General features: G+C 41.9%; 3 protein-coding genes across 5 annotated transcripts; 1 reads left to right on the top strand and 2 right to left on the bottom strand.

Annotated features, from left to right (window-relative positions):
* The first annotated feature begins 1,813 nt into the window (after positions 1–1,813).
* Positions 1,814–15,248, top strand: LOC5513421 (coiled-coil domain-containing protein 102A). Of its 3 annotated transcripts, XR_004296359.2 has the most exons (11): positions 1,814–3,048; positions 4,484–4,592; positions 4,898–5,011; positions 5,360–5,470; positions 5,763–5,861; positions 6,325–6,381; positions 6,915–7,028; positions 7,454–7,557; positions 9,327–9,915; positions 10,504–10,554; positions 14,009–15,248. XR_004296359.2 is itself a non-coding variant. In XM_001633595.3 (9 exons), the coding sequence occupies exons 1-9, from the start codon at positions 2,339–2,341 to the stop codon at positions 9,439–9,441; spliced, it is 1,533 nt and encodes a 510-aa protein (XP_001633645.2). In that variant the 5' UTR covers positions 1,814–2,338; the 3' UTR covers positions 9,442–10,408. The 3 variants fall into 3 exon arrangements, 1 of the variants encoding a protein (XP_001633645.2); XR_004296358.2 differs by lacking the exon at positions 14,009–15,248 and having other exon boundaries at positions 10,504–10,897; XM_001633595.3 differs by lacking the exons at positions 10,504–10,554; positions 14,009–15,248 and having other exon boundaries at positions 9,327–10,408.
* Positions 15,249–18,140: 2,892 nt separating this feature from the next.
* On the bottom strand, positions 18,141–18,888 carry LOC125559125. Its single transcript, XM_048721112.1, has 2 exons — positions 18,632–18,888; positions 18,141–18,560 (listed from the first exon to the last, which is right to left on the bottom strand). Exons 1-2 carry the CDS (start codon positions 18,755–18,757, stop codon positions 18,288–18,290), a joined length of 399 nt encoding a protein of 132 aa, XP_048577069.1. The 5' UTR covers positions 18,758–18,888; the 3' UTR covers positions 18,141–18,287.
* A 4-nt stretch (positions 18,889–18,892) lies between these two features.
* Positions 18,893–19,594, bottom strand: LOC125559091 (E3 ubiquitin-protein ligase ORTHRUS 5-like). The gene has a single exon (XM_048721031.1). The coding sequence runs from the start codon at positions 19,592–19,594 to the stop codon at positions 18,893–18,895; it is 702 nt and encodes a 233-aa protein (XP_048576988.1).
* Positions 19,595–22,827: the final 3,233 nt, after the last annotated feature.

The following is a 22,827-nucleotide window of genomic DNA, read 5'->3' on the forward strand; positions in this document are numbered from 1 at the left end:
ATTATGGAGGGGGTTGCGCGTGATAGATGCGCGGACCCCGGTGTCCGTCCCCAGATAGCTCTGCGCACATGTTTGCATCTTTTCCCAAGAGAAGACGTATTCATCAATTGTATCCGCTTTCGCATAGAAAAAATCAAATGTGCTAACTGCTCGAATTTCTCAAAACCAAAATACTCGACTCACGCACAAAACCGCGGTGCTTGCAAGTGCTCAGAACGAAAACACCCTTTTTTATTTAAATATAAAAAAGTTTTTATAAGAACTTCCAGCCTATGATTTTACCGAATTCTAAGAACATGTCAAAAATTAGGGAGCAACAAAATGAATCTTTTCGTGTTTTGAAATAAACGAAAAAATATTTGTTTCTCAACGGTATGTATTATCAAGGAACTGAGGTTGTTTGATTGTGTATGTAATGGCATCCCGTATGATCGCCGATCGGCTCACAGAAACGTCTAGTAGTTTGCTCTTGAAACGCAAATGCCCTGCGGGCCTAAGGATATGCGCGGTTTACCCCAGATGCGGGCATAAGGATATGCGCCGGATGCGCGGTTTGCCACAGATGCGGGCCTAAGGATATGCGCGGTTTGCCCCAGATGCGGCCATAAGGATATGCGCGGTTTGCCCCAGATGCGGAGGATATGCGCGGTTTGCCCCAGATGCGGGTCTAAGGATATGCGCGGTTTGCCCCAGATGCGGGCATAAGGATATGTGCCGGATGCGCGGTTTGCCCCAGATACGGGCCTAAGGATATGCGCCGGGTGCGCGGTTTGCCCCGGATGGGCTAAAGTTTATGCGCCGGATGCGCAGTTTGCCCAGATGCGGGTCTAAGGATTTGCGCCTGATGCGCAGTTTGCCCTGGATGGGCTTTTGTATTTATACTGTGTGTTTTAAATTAATTTAGTAAGGCATCATCTTGGTTTTTCTATCTATTCTTGGTTTATTTTTTTTCTATTTTTCCTTTCACGTGTTTTTCAGATGTTTTCCGACTTCAAGTCCGCCATGATGCCCTCTCTTCTTCTCCCTCTAGTAGTAGATAGAGTACAACAGACTGTTTTACAATAAAAATCTGGTGGAACTGTCAATAGCTGTTTAGGTGGTTTCAATCGTCAGAAGTGCTGGGCGACTAGCAATCATTTAAGTCATTTTCCTGCTAATCCATTCTATGTTGCAGTTTATTTTCAGTGCTTATTGGAATTAGCACAAAAAGCCCTTCGTCCATCATAAATGCGGTTTATTCAATTGACTGGACGCACTCCTTAGGGAGGGGCTTCCAAAAATTTCGGATCATGCATTGGTTAAGGCCTCTTTGCAGATATTATCTAGACAAGGTATTAGTATTTAATTTGTAAACAACCCCCCCCCCAGTATGTTAGTAAAAAATACTAATAAATTCGTGCGGTTCTCAGCCGAGCACACGACAAACGGTATAAAGGTGTGCTTACTGTTTTGTTAGCACGACCTGGAGAGGATAATAAATTTAGGAGAGAGATCATATTTTCAAACTTTATAAAGAAATGACCAGTAGAAGAATGGCCGTGCCCTCCCCCCCCCCCCCCCCAATACTTTGATTGGTGTAGTCCTTTATAGTAAAACAAAAACACTGAAATTTCAAAGAAGGGTTCTGATTTAGGCTCAAAATTACAAATTGTTTACCGAAGTTCTTCAAATTTTATTATGCAATTATGACTCATCCTTTTTTTGCGAATAAAAGGAGTCTGGATCAAAATGGCGGGAAACCCCTCAAAATGGCGGGAATTCGTTCCGCTTTTTAGGCGACTGGTATGCCTGGAATGCGTACTCATTTGAATTTTTTTGGGCTAAAGATCAGGCTGATTTCGTAAGCGATTGGCCAGCATTTGGTGAACACAGTCACCTTGAAAGAAATCCATAAGGGTTAGGATTACACTGGAGAAATACTAGAGTCTGGCGGCCTAAGGGCAACCGTCTCACGGTCACAAACCCTCAATACACGCGCCAAAATTTTCCCGACAGTGAATGATAGCGCTCACAACATCTCAATAAGCGACGGAATTTACGATATATTTTACATCAGAAGCATTGTTGCGAGATAACGATCTGATCTCTTGCTCTGAACTTGACGTGTTGTCAGTAAGAAAGGTAAATATTTGGAAGACAGGTTATGTTGTTTAAAATATGACTTTGGCAAGATTTGTCTGGATAATTGATCATTGCTCTCACCAACTCGAAGCATTTTGAGTGGAACGTTTCGAAGTTGAAAGACAGTACAGCTTTGTACTTAGCTGGTGAGGTATTATCTCGCTGTAGAGTTTGTTTACACCAATCAAGAGGAGAAAGAGTGTTTTATTGAAAGAAAATGAGTTTGTCATCGGGATCTGGAACCCCGGAGTTGGAGAAAATGTCTGGTGAAGAACCGAGTGGGGATGTCTTACTTCAAACAAAGTACCCTGAACCTTATCCTGAAGACTCGGAAGCAAGGCAAGAGTTGAAAGAGCGGGAACTTGAGGAGGCGAGAGCCAGAGCCGCACAGATGGAGAAAACCATGCGGTGGTGGTCAGATTGCACGGCAAACTGGCGCGAGAAATGGGGGAAAGTTCGCGCAGAACGCAACAAAGCACGCGAGGATAACAGACAACTAAAACTCAAGATTGAAGCGCAAGCCAAGGATATCGTGACACTAAAACGCGAGAGACAAGAAGCCTTGGAAGTAAATGCTCGTTTAGAGAGGGATATTGATAAATTGGAGAGAGAATTAAAAAGGGGGAAGCGTGTGTTGCCGTCCGCTCGCGTGGAACCCTCCTTGAAGTCGGACGGAACTCAGGAAAGTGTTTACGATCGGACCGTGCCGCGAACGGGCGCTGAACAACAATTTATCGATCAGATTCTCGAGAAGAACGATCTTTACGAGAGGGAAAGATTGTCGCCACGAGGGGAAAGACTATCCCCGAGAGAAAGTGGAAAGAGTCTCAATAACAATGACGAATTTTCACAAGATAATATCAAGGAACTCAAAATGTTATATCTCAAGCTCGAAGAAACACAAAGATTGCTCACTGAGGAAAAAAGGTAAATATTTTTTCGCATGTAAGTGTTTAATAAGTGTCAACAAATTTTTTATATAAAGTTTGATATGATTTCTGTGATTTTATTGTGGGACTTGAATTCAATTACAGTGTCAAAATGATCGGAAGCCAGTTGAGTGTTTATAAAATAAACCATTCAAAAGTCATCAGCCCGTAACATTATGTTTTATAACTATGCCGAAAATTCAAACTATTGCGTGTCCTTTGTCATTTACAAATTGCCCTGCCATCGAAACCCTGCAGATGATAAGATAATTATCAGTTTAATCGGATTTTTAAGTTAAACAAAAAAAAATCACCGATTTCCACTTGCAATGTCTGTTATAAAAATAATTATAATTTACGTATCAAATTAATATTGACTAAATTTCGCATCTACTTGAATAGTCTTTATATTTTTTTAGAAAAGGGTTATTTCCCTTGCTAAGACGATATTTTGACTAAGTACAAAATCCATGCTCATTTGTGTTTGTTATTTTTCTCGGTTATTTTGTTGAAACTTACTTTCTGTGCTTATTGGTTTTCTGGTTTTCAATTGCTTTTTCATGAAGATGATTTGCATATACTTTTCCTGTTTTATCTATTTCTTTTGCAGTAATATTTATTATATTGTTACTATTTTGGACTAACCTATGTGTTTGGATTCACATCAAAACTAGTTCCGAGTACTTTTTTTTTCTTTTATCACGTTTTTTCTTGACACGTTAATAACTGTCACCGTACGGGGTCTTTTAATTATACTTTGTTTATGCATTTCTATCAGTGGTATTATGACCAAGTTTTTTTGTTAACTATTTAGTCATTCTTGACACGTTCTTTGCTATGATTTAGGATCAGCATGCTAGAAGCAAAGACATTTTTGTACCCAAATTATATCTATTAAAATGAAACAGAGGGTACTAAACTAAAAAATGTAATTACTTCTAAGATAGTAAAGTCTAGTACTAAACTAAAATAATGTAATTACTTCTAAGATAGTAAAGTATTCTTTCAATTATAATGAAACAAGCATATGAAACAAGTTCATTTCCTGGGTGTTTAAATACTGTCGGATCCAGAATCCAACCCTGGATCCAACCTTGTTTAACTCAAAGTCAAGTTTTCTAAGCAATCATTTTTAGGGGTGAACCCAGAATTAGCCTGGAGTGAGCAGACCAAAAGGGAGAACCAATATATAGAATATATGGTGTAGGTAAATTAAGTTGTATCCCCCATACATTTCTTCAGAAATTTTTGTCCAAAAGGGGGATAGGGGTGGTGCTGTCCTCAAGGTCTCACCCAGTGTAACAGTCTCTTCTCATCTTTGATTAGAAGCTGTTTTTAAATATATTATCCTGATTTTGTCTCAAAATCATTTAGAATATCATATAATTGAGTATGCCACATCACGATTTTGTTATTTTTGACATTCTTTCTAGCTCGAAATCCAATCTCCTGGAAGAAATTGAGTGTCTTCAGTCTGATTTGATGGCAGCTAAACTCAAGAACGAAGAATTGATGGCAAATCGGACGGGTACACAAGAACAGGTAAGGAATATGGGGAGACCAGTAAAATGCCTGACCTGTCTACAAATTTTTACTCCTTCTTTCTCCTTCCCTCTTTCTCTTTACTGTCCACCATTGTTTCTTCCCCCTTTCCTTCTCTTTTTACTGTACACAGGTCAATTATCCTTCCACTTTCCCCTCCTTTCCACCAGCTTAACCCCATCCTCCTTTTTGTTGTCCATTAGTGTCCTATCCCTCTCTCCCTTTCCTCAATGGCAACCAGCTTAATTGACCCCCAGACCTTCAACTGTTCTAAAAATGAAAGGACTTCTCTTTTCTGTCACCAGCTGACCAAGCTCCGTAGTCAGTTTGATCAGGAGGTGAAGTCACTGAGCGCAGATCTAGAAGATGCTTATGATTCACCTGTTATCTCCAAACAAGTCAAAGGTCTCAGGGCAGAGGTAAGAATCATTGCAATTTAGCAGGAAATTCAGGAGTGGATCCAGAATTTTATAAAGGGGGGTTTGGATTAGAGGGTCCGGTTTTAGAACAGCTTTATTTGTTACTTTGTACAATGAATTATATTTCTTAAGAAGAAAGCACCTTCCAAGACCTGTGTATGGGTTTATTTACACTTATTTGTTTATTTATTTGATACCGATTAAGCACTGCGGGCAACGACATGAATTTTTCCCGAGTACAGGCTTATTTGAAATTATATATATTTTATAAGTTTTGATCAAAATTTCCTTGTTATAAGAAAGAAAAAGAAAAATTGAATGAATTACAATTTTTGTTTGTTTCTTCAGATTGAGCGACTTCAAATCGAGAATTCGCAAGAATGGGGCAAGCGAGAGAAGCTAGAGAGCGAAAAGCTCTCTTTGGAGAGGGAGAACAAGAAACTCAAGCATCAAATCGAGGTTAGTCTGACCCTTCCCGACACCCCTTGAAATTTATCCCTTATTGTTTTTTCGGCCGAGACGCAGTTTGGTTACTGTCAACAGGTCGGCCTCTAGCGATATTTTTTCGCTCTTTTCGAAAAAAGTAAAATATGGTTGGAAAAAAAATGTGCGCGAAAAAGATAGCAAAGCGAATAGCCGGGAATAAAATGAAATGGAATAAAAAGTAACCTTTAAATTTATCAATATGTCAAGCTAAACATGTTTATATACAAAATTTGAATTTTGGTTTTGATGTCTTTTCATTTTGTAGGATTTGGAAAGTCTACTGAGCCATAAAACAGCACGCGCAACTAAACTCCTAGATACTGACATGAAAGAGATCCAGAAAAAGCTAGACGAGAAGAACGCTGTAAGTAGAACAGCTTTTTACGATCGTTTTCCGATCGCAAAGTGGTTTTGATTTATCATCGCACACGGTCGCATTCTATCGCACACGATCGCATTCTATCGCATACGATCGCATTCTATCGCACACGGGCGCATTCTATCGCACACGATCACCTTCTATCGCACACGGTCGCATTCTGTCGCACACGGTCGCAAGAGCGTTCTCATATTGCATGCTTCGCTTGCGATCATCTGGAAACCAGCCGCAACAGCGCACACATTTCAGTCGTAGCCAGACCCTCGCTAATACTGGAAGTGTTCACGTCGTGGTTTGGAGGAAAACTGCTGGAATGATCAGACAGAACGCTTTTCAAGTCTTTTACATTGTTTTCTGCCTTCCTCTGTTTTCTGCGTTACTCTTATGGTTGACCTAGCCGCGCATTATGAAATGTCACAAAAGACAAATTAGCCTTGTTGTTTTGTAGGAACTAGTTGAGATGAGACACGCTTACAACAAACTCAAGAAACAGCTGCAAGAGAAGGTGAGACTAGCCATGCGAGATAATTGAAAACACGTGCTCACGCGAAATACTGTCACTTCTCTTTAATACTGACACGCTCATAACAGTAATTTCGGGTCATCGAATTCGCCGATCCGCTTAATTTTTTTCTCCCCCCCCCCCCCCTTTTTCCTCATGCGAGTGTACGTAGTAACGGGGATTCTTTTTAGTCATATTTTTGTATTTTGGTAGAAGATTGTATTTCTGTTCGTAATATTGATGTGTCCGTAATAATTCGGTGTCCGTAAGGTGAGAGTTGACCGTATTTATGTCCGTAATAACGAGGTATCCGTAATAATTAGGCGTCTGTGAAGTGGGAGTTGACCGTATTTATGTCCGTAATAACGAGGTATCCGTAATAATTAGGCGTCTGTGAAGTGGGAGTTGACCGTATTTATGTCCGTAATAACGAGGTATCCGTAATAATTAGGCGTCTGTGAAGCGAGACATGACTGCACGCTTCGCCTTGCAAATACCACGTGCTTCACACGCCTCACGCATGTTTTTTTCGGTAGACCGCTGACCTTGATCACTCGCAAAAGAGAGTCGAACAGCATGACGCGGAGGTCAAGAAACTTCGCGCACGCGTAGAAGAGCTGAAGCAGGAGCTCGCCAAGGCTGAGGACGAGGTGAGTATTGTCCCGGACGGCTGGGTAGGCTGTGTGTAATATAGCTAATGCAGGAGCTCGCAAAGAATGAGGACGAGGTGAGTATTGTCCCGGACGGGTGGGTAGGCTGTGTGTAATAGAGATATGTTGCAGGAGCTCGCCAAGGCTGAGGACGAGGTGAGTATTGTCCCGGACGGGTGGGTAGGCTGTGTGTAATATAGATATGTTGCAGGAGCTCGCTAAGGCTGCGGACGAGGTGAATCTTGTCCAGGACGGGTGGGTAGGCTGTGTGTACCCTAGAGCTGATCCAGTAACTCGTTCCTTGTATAATAAGTCGTCCTGTAAATTCCACTAGATTGACATGCGAGCGACTGACCCCCACCCCCTCCTCCTTGCCCCTTCACCATCCCCCCTTGTATAACAAGCCGCTCTGTAAACTCCACCAGACTGACGTGCAAGCAAACAAGGTTCGTAAGATCCAGCGGTCTCTCGACGAGCAGACGGAGCGCGCCGACAGCTTACAAGTACAAGTGGAGCATCTCACATCACGGTATGTGCACCTCTACGTACCTTCATTTACCTTCCAATGCCTTGCTTCGCATTGAGAGCGTTTAACACTTTTTTATTTGTTTGGCTGCGATGGTTTTTAAAATCCAATACGAAAAGTAAATCCATTCATACATTCAAAAATCCAATTAAAAGAGATAAAATAGCTAATAACCGTAAAGAACTGGACAGACTAGAGAAAAGAGACTACATCATACTTACTTGCTAGAGAATATTGCATTTAATTCGGATTTTTAGCTTCCGTGTGATTTTAAAGGAGAAATTTAAGTTAAGACTTTCATCTCACAATAGACTGGTAGATTCTTTAATAATCACCTGTTCAATTGCATCCCCGGGGATCCAGGGCGATACGGAGACCGTAAGCTTCGCGTGTACCCCCACTTCCGTTTCCCATATCTCCCTGGGTCCCCGAGGATGGTAAATTGGGAAGTCTATAAACATAAGAAAAAATAAATAAATGAATGAATGAATGAATAAATGAATATTAATAATCTCCCAAAGCGAATGACTAAGGAGAAGCTTAACTCAGACTTTATGTTTCTTCCGGCGTCTCACCCCGAAAATGCTCACACGGCTGACACTGAAGGACATCTTGACTTGATTCTTGAGCTCGTTTGGGTTGTAGTCGTTGGGTTTGCTTGGTGACTATCTCTCGTTCTTGTGCAGTGTTATTGCCTTCACCTTGTTTGGTTTGGTTGGATTGGCAGCTATTGTAAGGTAATTGGATCCCGAAAAAAAACGGAAAAAAATATAACGCTTTAAAAATCGCAAATGTCTAGCATTCCCCGAAATAGACCTCCTAAAAGCTTTTGTCTAAATCATCACCGCTGATGCCTCTTTTTTTGTAAAGACTTGGTGGCGTGCGTTTGTTTTCCCTGTTTACTTGGACCTGGTCATTTGAATCCTCTGTCGTCCGATTTTGCTCTTTGTGTTTCTATTTTCTCTCCCCCCCTTTCTAATCATCCCAGTTCTCTAGTGGTAGTCTACTTTTTTTTCTTGTCTCACTCGTTATTAGTATTCTTTTCTCCCTTTCTATGACGTGTTAGTTTGTTATCGTTTATCTACGCCTCACTGGGTGTTATGTTTTCTCTTTATAAGCCGTGTGGTATCCACTCGTGACTTTCTTTAACAAAGACCTCCATCGTATCCACCGGTTAGTGTTATCAATAAAGTACAGGGCCGTAGCAGGGGGTGTGACAATATTTTTAAAAATCATAAGGAAATGACCAGTAAAGGCGTGGCTGTGACTCCATATATTTTCTTAATGTTTCTGTATTGTTCCCCTCCAATATTTCTAGGCCTGCTACGACACTGAAGTATCAAGTATGATTTAATTTGATCTAAAACCGATTAATGACAGTTAAACGACTATTTAAACAACATAAATATGATTGGTTTACATATGAAATATAACGTGTACTTTAAATGCAGTGTATTTCCAATTCTGCTTAAATTGATATTAATCGCACTACTTACTCTCCTACTTTTACATTCTTAAATATCCATGACTATTTTCGTGGATGCTAAGGTCCCCTAAACGAGAAGCCAGATATCTTTTGCTCCGAGTAAGGGGCTAACGCTTGAAACGTCAGCGCAAATACTCTGTTTTACAAAGGCGTTCAATATACCTTTCAAACTTGTGTTGATTTTTAGCTTGTCTACACCACGCCTACGTAGACCGTCTAGTTTTTATACGGCTCGTCTGTAGTTTTTCTAGTTATACCATCTAATGCTCAGGATCTTCTTTCGCAGGCTGCGCACTACATCGGTCAGCGGTCCTCCGGTTAAGAAATTTGGACGTGGCAAAGCATCACGGTCTATATCACTGCAGCTCCCGCTGTCCTCTGACAGTGACGAGAATTACTAGAAGCTTCTCTGTGTAGATGTCATATCAAAAATACACCTGAGCAGGGCAACTAAAGAACTATACCATGTCACCAATCATCACTATACCATGTGACCAATCATCACTATACCATGTGACCAATCATCACTATACCATGTGACCAATTATCATGTCTTGAAGATGAAATGATTCAAGGTTTATCAGAAATACAATGGACAACAGTTGATGGCCAGATTCGCGATTTCATTTTTGTATATATTACCATAGTCTCAATCTCTACCAAGTAATTGTGCAAAATCATCTCAAGCCGGATTGATTTCGCTGCATTTACTCGTGTTTGCATTTGCAACCCGACGAAGGGACCCGATACACGTGAGGCCCGAGATTAGAAGAGCCGATTAGAATTATCACCTCTGCCACAGTTTACTTCAAGACGTAATTAAATGTGCTCTGGACACTCATGAATGGACTCGATTGCTTAATCTGTTGTGAAGTGTAAGTAGTTTGAAACAATTGATGGAAATCTTCTTCTACAAATCGCTATGAATGAATCCCAAAGAAGTGACTACCTTACATCGCCACACTTGACCGGCTACCCATAAGACAAATTTTGTTTTCTTACTATAAAATATCTTGATTTCTCTTATTGAATGTCATGATTTTTTAACCAAGTAGATTTCAAATTATTTTGGTACTTTGGTGCTTATTTTTTGGTATCTTGGTCCTTCCTTTTTTGGATAAGTTTAGTTTTCTTCCTAAAATAACTCTATCCCTCATTGAATGTTATTTTAATTTTATGGAACCTTTTCAATGAAATCTAGAGCATTGTGTCGTCTTTGAAGTGTTGTTGATCAAGTCTGGATATTCTATAGCCCTCTCAATTACTTCAAAATAAAAATGTTTAAACAATATGATAGCATAAATAGATATTGTTTTTTACATTGCATTTACATAAATGAAATAATAAATTTAACCTAAGTTAATGCAATATGACTCACTTTTGGTGTTGAAATAAATTTCCCCCTCAGTGATAGCACATTGAGGGATATTTAACATTCTCAGTTTTCCTTAATTTTATTTCAGTGCTATCTCTGCTGCCGGGATATTATTTGTAAGATTTTTACACTGTAAAAGGTAGGACAATCAGCCCCATGTAGCACACCTCGCTTCCAAACCCCACCTCAAGCGATGATGCTTCTTACAATTCTTGCCCCAATCATTGTTGTGATATGGGATATACAATAAAAAACAAGATTATACAAGTTTTTATTATATTCAAAGGTGATGGGCAGTAGAATGTTTGTCATACATGTCACAACACAGGGCCCAAACAAACTGCAGATCTCAGGTATCCCAGTCAACCCTGCGCGCAGAGTGTAGTTTAAGTTCAATTTCCAAGTTTCCCAGGGACATCAGTTAGAAAACTGCTGTACTCGTTTATTATGCAGCCCTCGTTAAATAAAATTTATTATTGTGATGTATTGTAAGATGAAGTGTTATAGAAATATCATAGCTGAGCCCCTGCGGAGCCCCGTAGTCATGAAAAAGTGGTATAGCTTTACGATAAAGTTCCCGTAGTCACGATGGAATGCCTGTGTTTTCCGTATGTCCTTTCTCATCGCGTCTCTGATAGGTCGAAAATTAAATGGCGCGAAAGTGGGAGCGCGCGCGCACGTAGGCGACTGCTAGGACAACGAGATCGAAAAAGATGCGCTGGCGCTTGGCGATCAATAACAATTCAATTGCAATGGAATAAGCAAAACACTATAGTCAGAGATAGATAAAAATAAACTAAGGACATTATTTCTACAGTAGCGAACGTGGTTAGAGGAGTTAACACGGCAAACGTCCGAGTCCTCAATTGACCGTGAAAGTTGGAGTTTTCACGTCGTGGTTTTATGGAAAACGGCTGGAATGTATCAGACAGAATGCATTTTCACGTGCTGCTATTGAATTCTGAATCAAATCCCATTGTTTTCTGCAGCCGTCGTTGCTTAAGGTCCCTAATTCCTTCAGCCGTGGAACAAAAATGCTACAAAACCAAAGCTTATAAGTAAAAATTACAAAACACTGGGAAAATTCACAAATACGAACATGGAAAACGGGACGATTTTGCGATAAGGAATGTGAACTTAAAAGGCGACATTCAAGAAACCCTGGCATCTGATAACTTACAGAACTACGAATTGGAATTGTTTAAATAACTTTAAAAGGACTTGTCGGTGAAAAAGCATAGGTTAATAAATATCGACTCGCCTGAATCTGGCGTGGAGAAGTGCTTTTCAGGTAAACATAAATCAACAAATGTTTCTATCGGCAGAAAACTTTCGTTCGTTCTTTTCGCTGTAGAGATTGTCAAAACAATTCGTATGACAGAATTTGCCTGTTCTGTTCGCTATAAGCTTAAGTACTTATTTTTTATTTTATTTTGGATTAAGTAAATCAGTAAGCTTGGCCTACTAGGTAAATAACAGAGAAAATCCTGTATCAAGTGAAAAAATAAATTAATGACACATTGAAATTAATTTTACGGCAAACGTTTCTTCAGCAAACGCGCTCGATTTTCTAATGTCATGGATAAATTGATTCGTAAGTATGTAATTGCACTGTGTTACAAAGTATTACACTGAAAAACATCTGCACTGCACTGCTCTCAGCCGATCATAATCGAGAAATTTGTGCGTATATATTGTTATATTATATGTTGTTAAATTTTACTCGATGTTGTGCAATTTGGCATTTTCCCTGCAAGCAATGCAAAAATTCTAAAATAAATACGCTGTGTCTACTTGCACGGCTTCCGGTAAAGGAGGAAAAAAAAACTAGCTGCACGGCTGTCTCCCATTTTCTCGGTTTTTAGCCTAAATAACAAGTTTCTGGCTTTGAAACACTTCCACGATTACTAAGAACAGCCAAGAAATGTTTTTTTTAGCTTGAAAAGCTGTGCATTGAGTGACCCGCAAATGCTCGGCACAGTATGAACGAAGCGTGCATACATTACATTACATTACATTACATTACATTACATTACATTACATTACATTACATTACATTACATTACATAGGGAAACCTATGTAGTTTGTATTTTTCTCAAACCAACACTATATATATATATATATATATATGTATATGATTTAAGAATAGTAAAATCTTTAGATTTTCCGCAACTTCGACTTCTATCTAGCGCTGGACGATCTCTAGTTCCCTCAGTATTCAATTACATCCCGTGATTGACGTTTCCTTATTACACTGATTACCAATTAACTGTTATAAAACAAGTAGGTAAATATTGCGCTTGTAATGCTGCTGCTCGTACTGTCCTAGCTCTGGGCTGCACATTGCCGTTCGCGCGTGTGCCGCAAGTCTGCGCATCTCACTTCAATAGGATAAAGCCTCTGATTCACTAGTCTAACTCTAACTAGATACAATGCTCGTGTTACATGACACAATCACTATCTAACCTATTGACATAGGGCCATACAAGACCCATCCTAGCTCTGTCCATAGCTTCGGGTTCTCCCATTGTCCCTCTAATTATTTATCCTCAGTGAAACTGCCAAAGATAATCTGCTCCGACGAATATGGCTATCTCTAGTTTCTCTCTCACAGCCGAGGAAATTGATCACTCGCTACCTCTGCGTGACTATTGGGGATACTAGAAATCTCTGGCAGATAATCCAGGTTTCTAAAGGTGTAGAGTTCTTGTTTATCTTTTTATGATCATTCACATAGCTTTCAGATACAAGGATTCAGCCGTTAAAACGCTGCCCATGAACCACCGCGGGTTACGACACATGGATTCTTCGAGTACAACCTTATTTGAAATAGGTGTATACCATTTGGGATTATGTTTGATAGCTGTGGCTAGGTACCATTTTATGCATTTTTCGTAGTAATTTTAGTTTCGTTCCACCCGAAAATTGTATGAGCGAGCTTTGCGCTGTTATGGGAAACTAAAAAAAATCAGATTAATAGAACGTCGTCTCATGCTCATCTCGCATTGAGTAGATTGAACTAGATTAAAAATTGTACTTTTGAGGTTTATTTCAGTTTATAATTCTTCGTTCTATTGGATAACAACAAACAAAAAGCCAAGACAGACATCGCTTCGTTTCGTTTTCGTTTATTATTGGGATCCTATACAGATAGTACATGGACCAGGTCCCAATGAAGTTGCAATAAGTATTAAATTAGTAATAAGTATTAAATTATTGCTTATGTAGAAGCATTCATAGATATATCTAGCGATAACTTTTGTGTTGCTGATTTTTTTTGTCAGGGTAATTAATGAATGAAAAAGTGAAAGACCTCTATTGCTGTCATTCTACTGAATTCGACCTTTTCATTTGCCTCTATAGACTCTGTTAGTTCTCTTCTTTTTACCTGAAATGTCGGACATATTGTTAAAAAATGCTGTTCATCCCCGATCCCTGCAATGCATAATAATGAATTTTCCTGCGGTTGCCATGGCATAAGCAGGAAAGTCATCTCGGTTCCGCTTGTGCTCGGCGCGACTCAGTTTTAAATATATATTTTTAAGGTTATTTAGTATGGGTTATGCTTTCTTTTTGTGTTAATTTCTTTTAGATGTGTTCTCTTCCCCTATGTGGTCCGGTTTGAACGATTCTGTTGGATCAGCTGATTCTTCAGTGCAGTCATTGGCTAAGCTGTCACCTGAAGTGGTATTGGCAGGAAAAGCAACCTCTACAAGTGCTAAATACTCCGCTGCTTTTAGTAGATGGAAAACATGGTGTTCCTCTCATCAGCTTCAGGCTTCCTATGCCTGCTTTGCACTATCATGTGGCGCTTCATCTTCAGTGGCTGATGCTAGACGCAAATTCACCCGCCCCTTTAGAAGCAGCATCACATGGCATAACTTGGGCTCATCAGATAGCTGCTTATCCCTCGCCTACAGAACATCCTCTTGTCAAACAAGTTATGGCAGGTGCTAAACGTATTCTGGCGCGTCCAAAGATGAAAAAGGAGCCAATAACTGTAGTTCAGTTAGAACAGTTAGTTAAAGATAAAGATAAGGCCGGTCCTTTTGCTTCATTGTACGATTTAAGATCAGTTTCATTAGGTTTGTTAGCTTTTGCCGCTTTTTCGAGATTTGATGAATTAGCAAATCTCACTTTGTCAGATTTAACTCTTCGGGAAGATTATTTGGAGATTTCTATTAAATCTGCCAAAACCGATCAACTAAGAGAGGAAAATTGCGTGCTTTTAGCAGCTTCACAGAAGTCTACTTGTCCAGTGTCTATTATTTCTAGATATTTAAAAGTAGCAAAGCTGAATTATGAGGATTTCATATTTTGTCAAATTTCTAAATGTTTGACAGGCTATAAGCCTAGAGCAGGAAAAAGGAAATTAAGTTATACTAGGCTCAGAGAGCTAGTTCTTGAAGCGTTTTCAGGCATTATTCCTAATATAACAGACATCGGCACCCATAGCCATAGAAGTGGCGGTGCAACAGCAGCAGTTGCAGCAGGCGTCGCAGATAGATTATTTCAAATACATGGCCGATGGAAAAGTTCTTGTGCAAAAGATGGTTATATTAAGGATTCTAATATTGCTAAACTTTCAGTTTCTCAATCATTGGTAATTTAAACATGACTAATGACTAGCCCGGGGGTCGTTGAAGGGGGTACAGCTGGCCCGGGGTTTTCCTCCGTTAGTTGTGAGGGCTTTAGTCGGTTGTTTTTCACCCAGCTGTTCTCACTGCTCCCTTCCAGCCAGTTGGCTGATTAAATACGTTTCACTTATAGTGCTCAATTCAGTTCATTCAGAAATAAAACAGTCGCGCTGCCAGTCGAGCAGACCACACCTAGAAGTGTCTGTAGTTTTGTTGTTGTTGTTGTTGTTATTTTTTTTTTTTTGGGGGGGGGGGGGAACAACTAGGATTTAGAAGAGAGCACATATTCTCCTATCTGGGGGTATGTCGGGTCTTTTATAGCGTGCTATGCCATCAACTTACCACGGGCGTGCTATTGCGTTCTACTTACCACGGGCGTGCTATACAATCAACTTACCACGGGCGTGCTATTGCGTTCTACTTACCACGGGCGTGCTATACAATCAACTTACCACGGGCGTGCTATTGCGTTCTACTTACCACGGGCGTGCTATTGCGTTCTACTTACCACGGGCGTGCTATTGCGTTCTACTTACCACGGGCGTGCTTTACGATCAACTTACCACGGGCGTGCTATTGCGTTCTACTTACCACGGGCGTGCTATACAATCAACTTACCACGGGCGTGCTATACAATCAACTTACCACGGGCGTGCTATACAATCAACTTACCACGGGCGTGCTATTGCGTTCTACTTACCACGGGCGTGCTATTGCGTTCTACTTACCACGGGCGTGCTATACAATCAACTTACCACGGGCGTGCTATTGCGTTCTACTTACCACGGGCGTGCTATTGCGTTCTACTTACCACGGGCGTGCTATTGCGTTCTACTTACCACGGGCGTGCTTTACGATCAACTTACCACGGGCGTGCTATTGCGTTCTACTTACCACGGGCGTGCTATACAATCAACTTACCACGGGCGTGCTATTGCGTTCTACTTACCACGGGCGTGCTATACAATCAACTTACCACGGGCGTGCTATACAATCAACTTACCACGGGCGTGCTATACAATCAACTTACCACGGGCGTGCTATTGCGTTCTACTTACCACGGGCGTGCTATTGCGTTCTACTTACCACGGGCGTGCTATACAATCAACTTACCACGGGCGTGCTATTGCGTTCTACTTACCACGGGCGTGCTATACGATCAACTTACCACGGGCGTGCTATACAATCAACTTACCACGGGCGTGCTATACAATCAACTTACCACGGGCGTGCTATACAATCAACTTACCACGGGCGTGCTATTGCGTTCTACTTACCACGGGCGTGCTATTGCGTTCTACTTACCACGGGCGTGCTATTGCGTTCAACTTACCACGGGCGTGCTATGCCATCAACTTACCACGGGCGTGCTATACAATCAACTTACCACGGGCGTGCTATACAATCAACTTACCACGGGCGTGCTATTGCGTTCTACTTACCACGGGCGTGCTATACGATCAACTTACCACGGGCGTGCTATTACGATCAACTTACCACGGGCGTGCTATTGCGTTCTACTTACCACGGGCGTGCTATACAATCAACTTACCACGGGCGTGCTATTGCGTTCTACTTACCACGGGCGTGCTATACGATCAACTTACCACGGGCGTGCTATTGCGTTCAACTTACCACGGGCGTGCTATACGATCAACTTACCACGGGCGTGCTATACAATCAACTTACCACGGGCGTGCTATACAATCAACTTACCACGGGCGTGCTATACAATCAACTTACCACGGGCGTGCTATACAATCAACTTACCACGGGCGTGCTATACAATCAACTTACCACGGGCGTGCTATACGATCAACTTACCACGGGCGTGCTATTGCGTTCTACTTACCACGGGCGTGCTATACGATCAACTTACCACGGGCGTGCTATTACGATCAACTTACCACGGGCGTGCTATTGCGTTCTACTTACCACGGGCGTGCTATACGATCAACTTACCACGGGCGTGCTATTACGATCAACTTACCACGGGCGTGCTATTGCGTTCTACTTACCACGGGCGTGCTATACGATCAACTTACCACGGGCGTGCTATTGCGTTCAACTTACCACGGGCGTGCTATACGATCGACTTACCACGGGCGTGCTATTGCGTTCAACTTACCACGGGCGTGCTATTGCGTTCAACTTACCACGGGCGTGCTATACGATCGACTTACCACGGGCGTGCGTGTTAATAGTGGCGTGGTTGATTCAATGACGTCAAGGGGCTCACATGCTTGTTTTAATTTGTGAACTGGTGTCCGTCCATTCCCATCAGCCATACCCTGTAGCCGACGCTCATTGTGGGTTATTCGGAAATGTTTTTCTTTTTTTTCGAATACTGGAAACCCTGTGCGCCCTCGGCCCAGCGCACCTCGGCCTTCGCGCGCACAGGGTTCCCAATATTCGAAAATAAAACATTTCCGAATAGCCCACAATGAGAGCCGGCTACACGCCGCCGTCGAGCGCGACATTTAGTTAAAAACGCCTGCGATCACAGTGTCCTGCGGAGTTGCCCATTGCATAGCAACGATCAGTTAGCAACGCTCGCGTCGTCTTTGTCTTACAGCTAAGCCGATCGCGTCCTTTGTTTTTAAACCAATGAAATCCCGTGTTCTTTGAGGTTTAGAGTGCTTATTTTATCAGAGTCCAAGCAGACAAGATGGCGGAACCGACACAGAGCGAAGGATAGCTTCAATTCCTTTACAAATTCGCGCTACGCGAGTTTGATTTTTGGGAGCCTAACTCGTGCAGAAGTTAAAGATATCGTTGTACTACTTGTACTCTAGTTCGATTTGTGGATTTTTGGAAGTTTTCCCGTGGTAGAGGGTGCCTAATTCTACGAGTTGGATGGCTGTATGAACGCCTGGCACGGTGAGTGTTTTGGGAGATTGCGATTATAAAGTGCTACGTCAAAGCGGATAAGGGCTAAATTCTTCGGTCCGCCGCCATTAATAAAACACCAAGGGAGCACAAAGGGAATGTTGATCCGTATTCAAATTCAAAATATGAAAAATAAATCTAGTTTCAAGGTGACTTGAGATAAATTTGAAGTAAAACCAAGATTGAGTTCTTTTTTTAGTTGGTTTAAGTTTATTTTCGATAGAATATTAATACTGATTTGAACATCGAAGGAGTAATACTTGTCGCTCCCGCGTCCTCCTGGCTTTGCAATAGTTTTACAATTGATACACGACTCGGATTATTAAGAAACGAGACTGACTCGGCTTAATCAGGTTGTAGCGGTGTGAGCTCTTCGTTTTCGATTTTTTTCTCTGGATATTTTGAGCGGTTTAGAGGTGCAACTCTAATGCTATGCTCTTCTATTATTTTTCGTAGCCGACGCGACGCAGGGTGGATCGAGCTGAATTCACGGTTCAACTGGTTGAGTTCATGATGAATTGATTCACCACCCTGCTCGCCGAAAAAGCCTGAAGGAAACTTCCGTTCCCGGATGAAATCTGAAGTCTGTGCCTGAGGTATTTTCATGACCACGGTTGGCTGAAAGAGAATAATAATGTAATTTATAATATTGCAAAAAAAGAATAAAAAATATAGTTAGAACAAAATACCTTTCCAGATCCAGGCAATCGGGCTGTTATCCCATCCTCCGAATTCTTGCAGATTGTGTTCACAATCAAATTCCCAAGTCGCGCAACATCAGGGGAAACGAGGCCAGTGCGGACCTCGTTTAACATCCGCTCGAGGGTTCGGGTCTGAGGATCTAGCACAGCAGCGGCAGGGACGGGGCTATTCGCACGCTGGCGCTTTCTCGGGGGACAGGGATGGCTGTTGCACAGGTGATAAGGCAATCGGGTACCACATGCCCTACATTAAACCAGGTACCCCTCTAAAAGCTGGATTAAAACAAGCGGTGCGCGCTGGAGGTCATTAGGGTCCGCCAGCGTCTCTTGACATATTGGGCATGCTGGATGTTTTTCCCCCAACTCGAACGCAGATTTCCAGCAGTCCGAGCAGCAACTGTGCTGGCACTTTGATGACAGAGGCTTTTCGAGGACGTCTAGGCAAATAGCGCAATGAAACTCTTCTTTTTTCGTTTCGAAAAAGTCAAAGCGCTCGGTGAATCGGTGGTCCCTTAGTGTGTTCATAGAGGCACTAAGCTCGGTGACGCGCGCGATTAGTTGTGCTTTTAAACCCGCGTTTGTCGTCTCTTCCCAAGCGGAGTTTTTAGCCTGCCCTCTCGCACCGCCTCGCTTTGCTTTTTTCGGCCTACCGCCTTTTTGAATTTGCTCTTCTAAGGCGCACGTTGGGCAGTCCTCTTCCCGGTGAATCTCCCAGATTATGGGAGCCTTGTCAGTTGTTGCGAGACGACACAACTTACAAAAGCGCATCAGATGAATATAGGGGTCATCCTTCTCGACATTGATGCCAAATTTGCCCAGCAATGTTTTGAAACTGCCGCAGGCAAAGCTTTGGGCATAGAGGCTTTTTGCCTTCTTCAACCGTTTTCCGCAAACACGACAGAGACCTTTTAAAATCTCAAAGTGTTTTGCTTCAGCCTTCGCGGTAGCCATTTCTTTGCGCTCATGGGCGATATTAAAACGAGCTACTACTTCAAAAATTCGCAATCTCCCAAAACTATGAACACAGATTCTAAGAGACAATTATATATACGTTATGGATTAGCTACGCAATAAACCAGGAAAACTTCCACGAGACTAAAATTTTAATCGGAAGTCATGTAAGTAGTTCGCCGCGCTTCCGCCATCACTCAATAGGACCGTTTACAGTGACGCTATACATTCTTGCTCAATTGCGTGTTTGATCGTTTCTTTGTAAAATTTAATCACGTAAGCATTTTAGGTATCCAAATGTCGCAATTGGATACGTATATCTATCAACACTTCTTTTAAAACAAGGGTTTTATTCGGTAGCTTGGCTGCGGCCTTCGTGACTCGCGATCCTGTCAGGTCAGTTAATAACTAACTACCTTAAAGCGCGGTCGCAAATTCAAAAAGCGCGGTTACCAACTAAATGTCGCGTCTAGGGCTGTTTGAAAGTGGCGTGGCTAGCAGGGTACACCGACCATGAGAACTAGTCTCTAGTTCTCTACCGAGCTGCTGTGATTACTTAGTCTTAATTTTGTTAGTGCAATTCTATATTATTATTGGTGACTTGGCATAATTAGTTTTAAATTTCCTACATGCTCTTAATTTGCTTTTTTTTGCCTGGAGTCTTATTTTGAATAAAAGTTCACCTCCTGGTATCCATTTCTTGAAGTCTTTGTGTTATAAGGATGGTATATTTCGCCATCAAGACCTCCCCGCATATACACGGTCCATATATCGCCCATGACAATTCTTTGTAACAAGTCTTTGAATTTTTGGTGCCAAAACTAAATTGGTAATTGCAATAATAACTGTTAATTATTTTTTTCCTGGTTAGAAACAATAGAAGAATCTACACACGAGCTTTCGACATTTCCACGACTACCGCATGTTTATGCAAAGTAAACTTTTTTTTTAATTTAGTTTTATTTGAATGTGATTTACTTTGGAGCTTACCTGCAATATGACAAGCTCCTATCGCAGTGCAGGAAACAGATGTCAACATAGAAAATTCCATCGTCATTTCCCTTATTGTAAGCTTTGCAAAAAAGTTGATACTCGCCAACCATCCCCACTTTAATTTTCCTTGGATTTGGTCTTTATTCTTATTGCTTCCCATTTTACCTTCCCAGCATACCACGGGCGTGCTGTGTGATCAAAATACCACGGGCGTGCTGTGTGATTAACTTACCACGGGCGTGCTATGCGATCAACTTACCACGGGCGTGTTATGTGGTTAAATTACCACGGGCGTGCTATGCGATCAGATTGCCACGGGCGTACTATGCGATCAATCCATTTTACTCCGTTAACGTGACCTTTTTACACTCGAACTAATTTCCCTTCAGGGTTTCGGCTCATTCCAATAGTCTTGTTTATTATTGATCACGCACCAGCTCATTACCTACGAATAATGTTTATTGTTATCACAATTCTGATTGTTCACGCGCGTCTACTCATTTATTATGTGCATTGTCCATTGTTAGATCAATTCTAATTGTTCACGCGTGTCGGCTCATTACCTACGCGTACTGTCTATTGTTAGATCATCATTCTAATTGATCACGCGCGTCTGCTCATTCCCTACACGCACTGTCTATTGTTAGATCACAATTCTGATTGAACACGCGCGTCTGCTCAATTCCTACGCGCACTGTCTATTGTTAGATCAACATTCTGATTGAACACGCGCGTCTGCTCAATCCCTACGCGCACTGTCTATTGTTAGATCACAATTCTGATTGAACACGCGCGTCTGCTCAATCCCTACGCGCACTGTCTATTGTTAGATCACAATTCTGATTGAACACGCGCGTCTGCTCAATCCCTATGCGCACTGTCTATTGTTAGATCAACATTCTGATTGAACACGCGCGTCTGCTCAATCCCTACGCGCACTGTCTATTGTTAGATCACAATTCTGATTGTTCACGCGCGTCTGCTCAATCCCTACGCGCACTGTCTATTGTTAGATCACAATTCTGATTGAACACGCGCGTCTGCTCATTCCCTACGCGCACTGTCTATTGTTCGATCAACATTCTTATTGATCACGCGCGTCTGCTCATCACCTACTCACACTGTCTATTGTTAGATCACAATTCTTATTGTTCACACGCGTCTGCTCATTACCTACGCGCACTGTTAATTGTTAGATCAACATTCTGATTGATCACGCGCGTCTGCTCATTCCCTACGCGCACTGTCTATTGTTATATCACAATTCTGATTGATCACGCGCGTCTGCTCATTCCCTACGCGTACTGTCTATTGTTAGATCATCATTCTAATTGATCACGCGCGTCTGCTCATTCCCTACACGCACTGTCTATTGTTAGATCACAATTCTGATTGAACACGCGCGTCTGCTCAATTCCTACGCGCACTGTCTATTGTTAGATCAACATTCTGATTGAACACGCGCGTCTGCTCAATCCCTACGCGCACTGTCTATTGTTAGATCACAATTCTGATTGAACACGCGCGTCTGCTCAATCCCTACGCGCACTGTCTATTGTTAGATCACAATTCTGATTGAACACGCGCGTCTGCTCAATCCCTACGCGCACTGTCTATTGTTAGATCAACATTCTGATTGAAAACGCGCGTCTGCTCAATCCCTACGCGCACTGTCTATTGTTAGATCACAATTCTGATTGAACACGCGCGTCTGCTCAATCCCTACGCGCACTGTCTATTGTTAGATCACAATTCTGATTGAACACGCGCGTCTGCTCATTCCCTACGCGCACTGTCTATTGTTCGATCAACATTCTTATTGATCACGCGCGTCTGCTCATCACCTACTCACACTGTCTATTGTTAGATCACAATTCTGATTGTTCACACGCGTCTGCTCATTACCTACGCGCACTGTTAATTGTTAGATCAACATTCTGATTGATCACGCGCGTCTGCTCATTCCCTACGCGCACTGTCTATTGTTATATCACAATTCTGATTGATCACGCGCGTCTGCTCATTCCCTACGCGCACTGTCTATTGTTAGATTACAATTCTGATTGTTCACACGCGTCTGCTCATTCCCTACGCGCACTGTCTATTGTTAGATTAACATTCTAATTGATAACGCGCGTCTGCTCATCACCTACGCGCACTGTCTACTGTTAGATCACAATTCTGATTGTTCGCACGCGTCTGCTCATTACCTACGGGCACTTTCTATTGTTAGATCACAA

The sequence above is a fragment of the Nematostella vectensis genome, chromosome 13 (assembly GCF_932526225.1).
Source record: "Nematostella vectensis chromosome 13, jaNemVect1.1, whole genome shotgun sequence".
NCBI classification, from domain to species: domain Eukaryota; kingdom Metazoa; phylum Cnidaria; class Anthozoa; order Actiniaria; family Edwardsiidae; genus Nematostella; species Nematostella vectensis.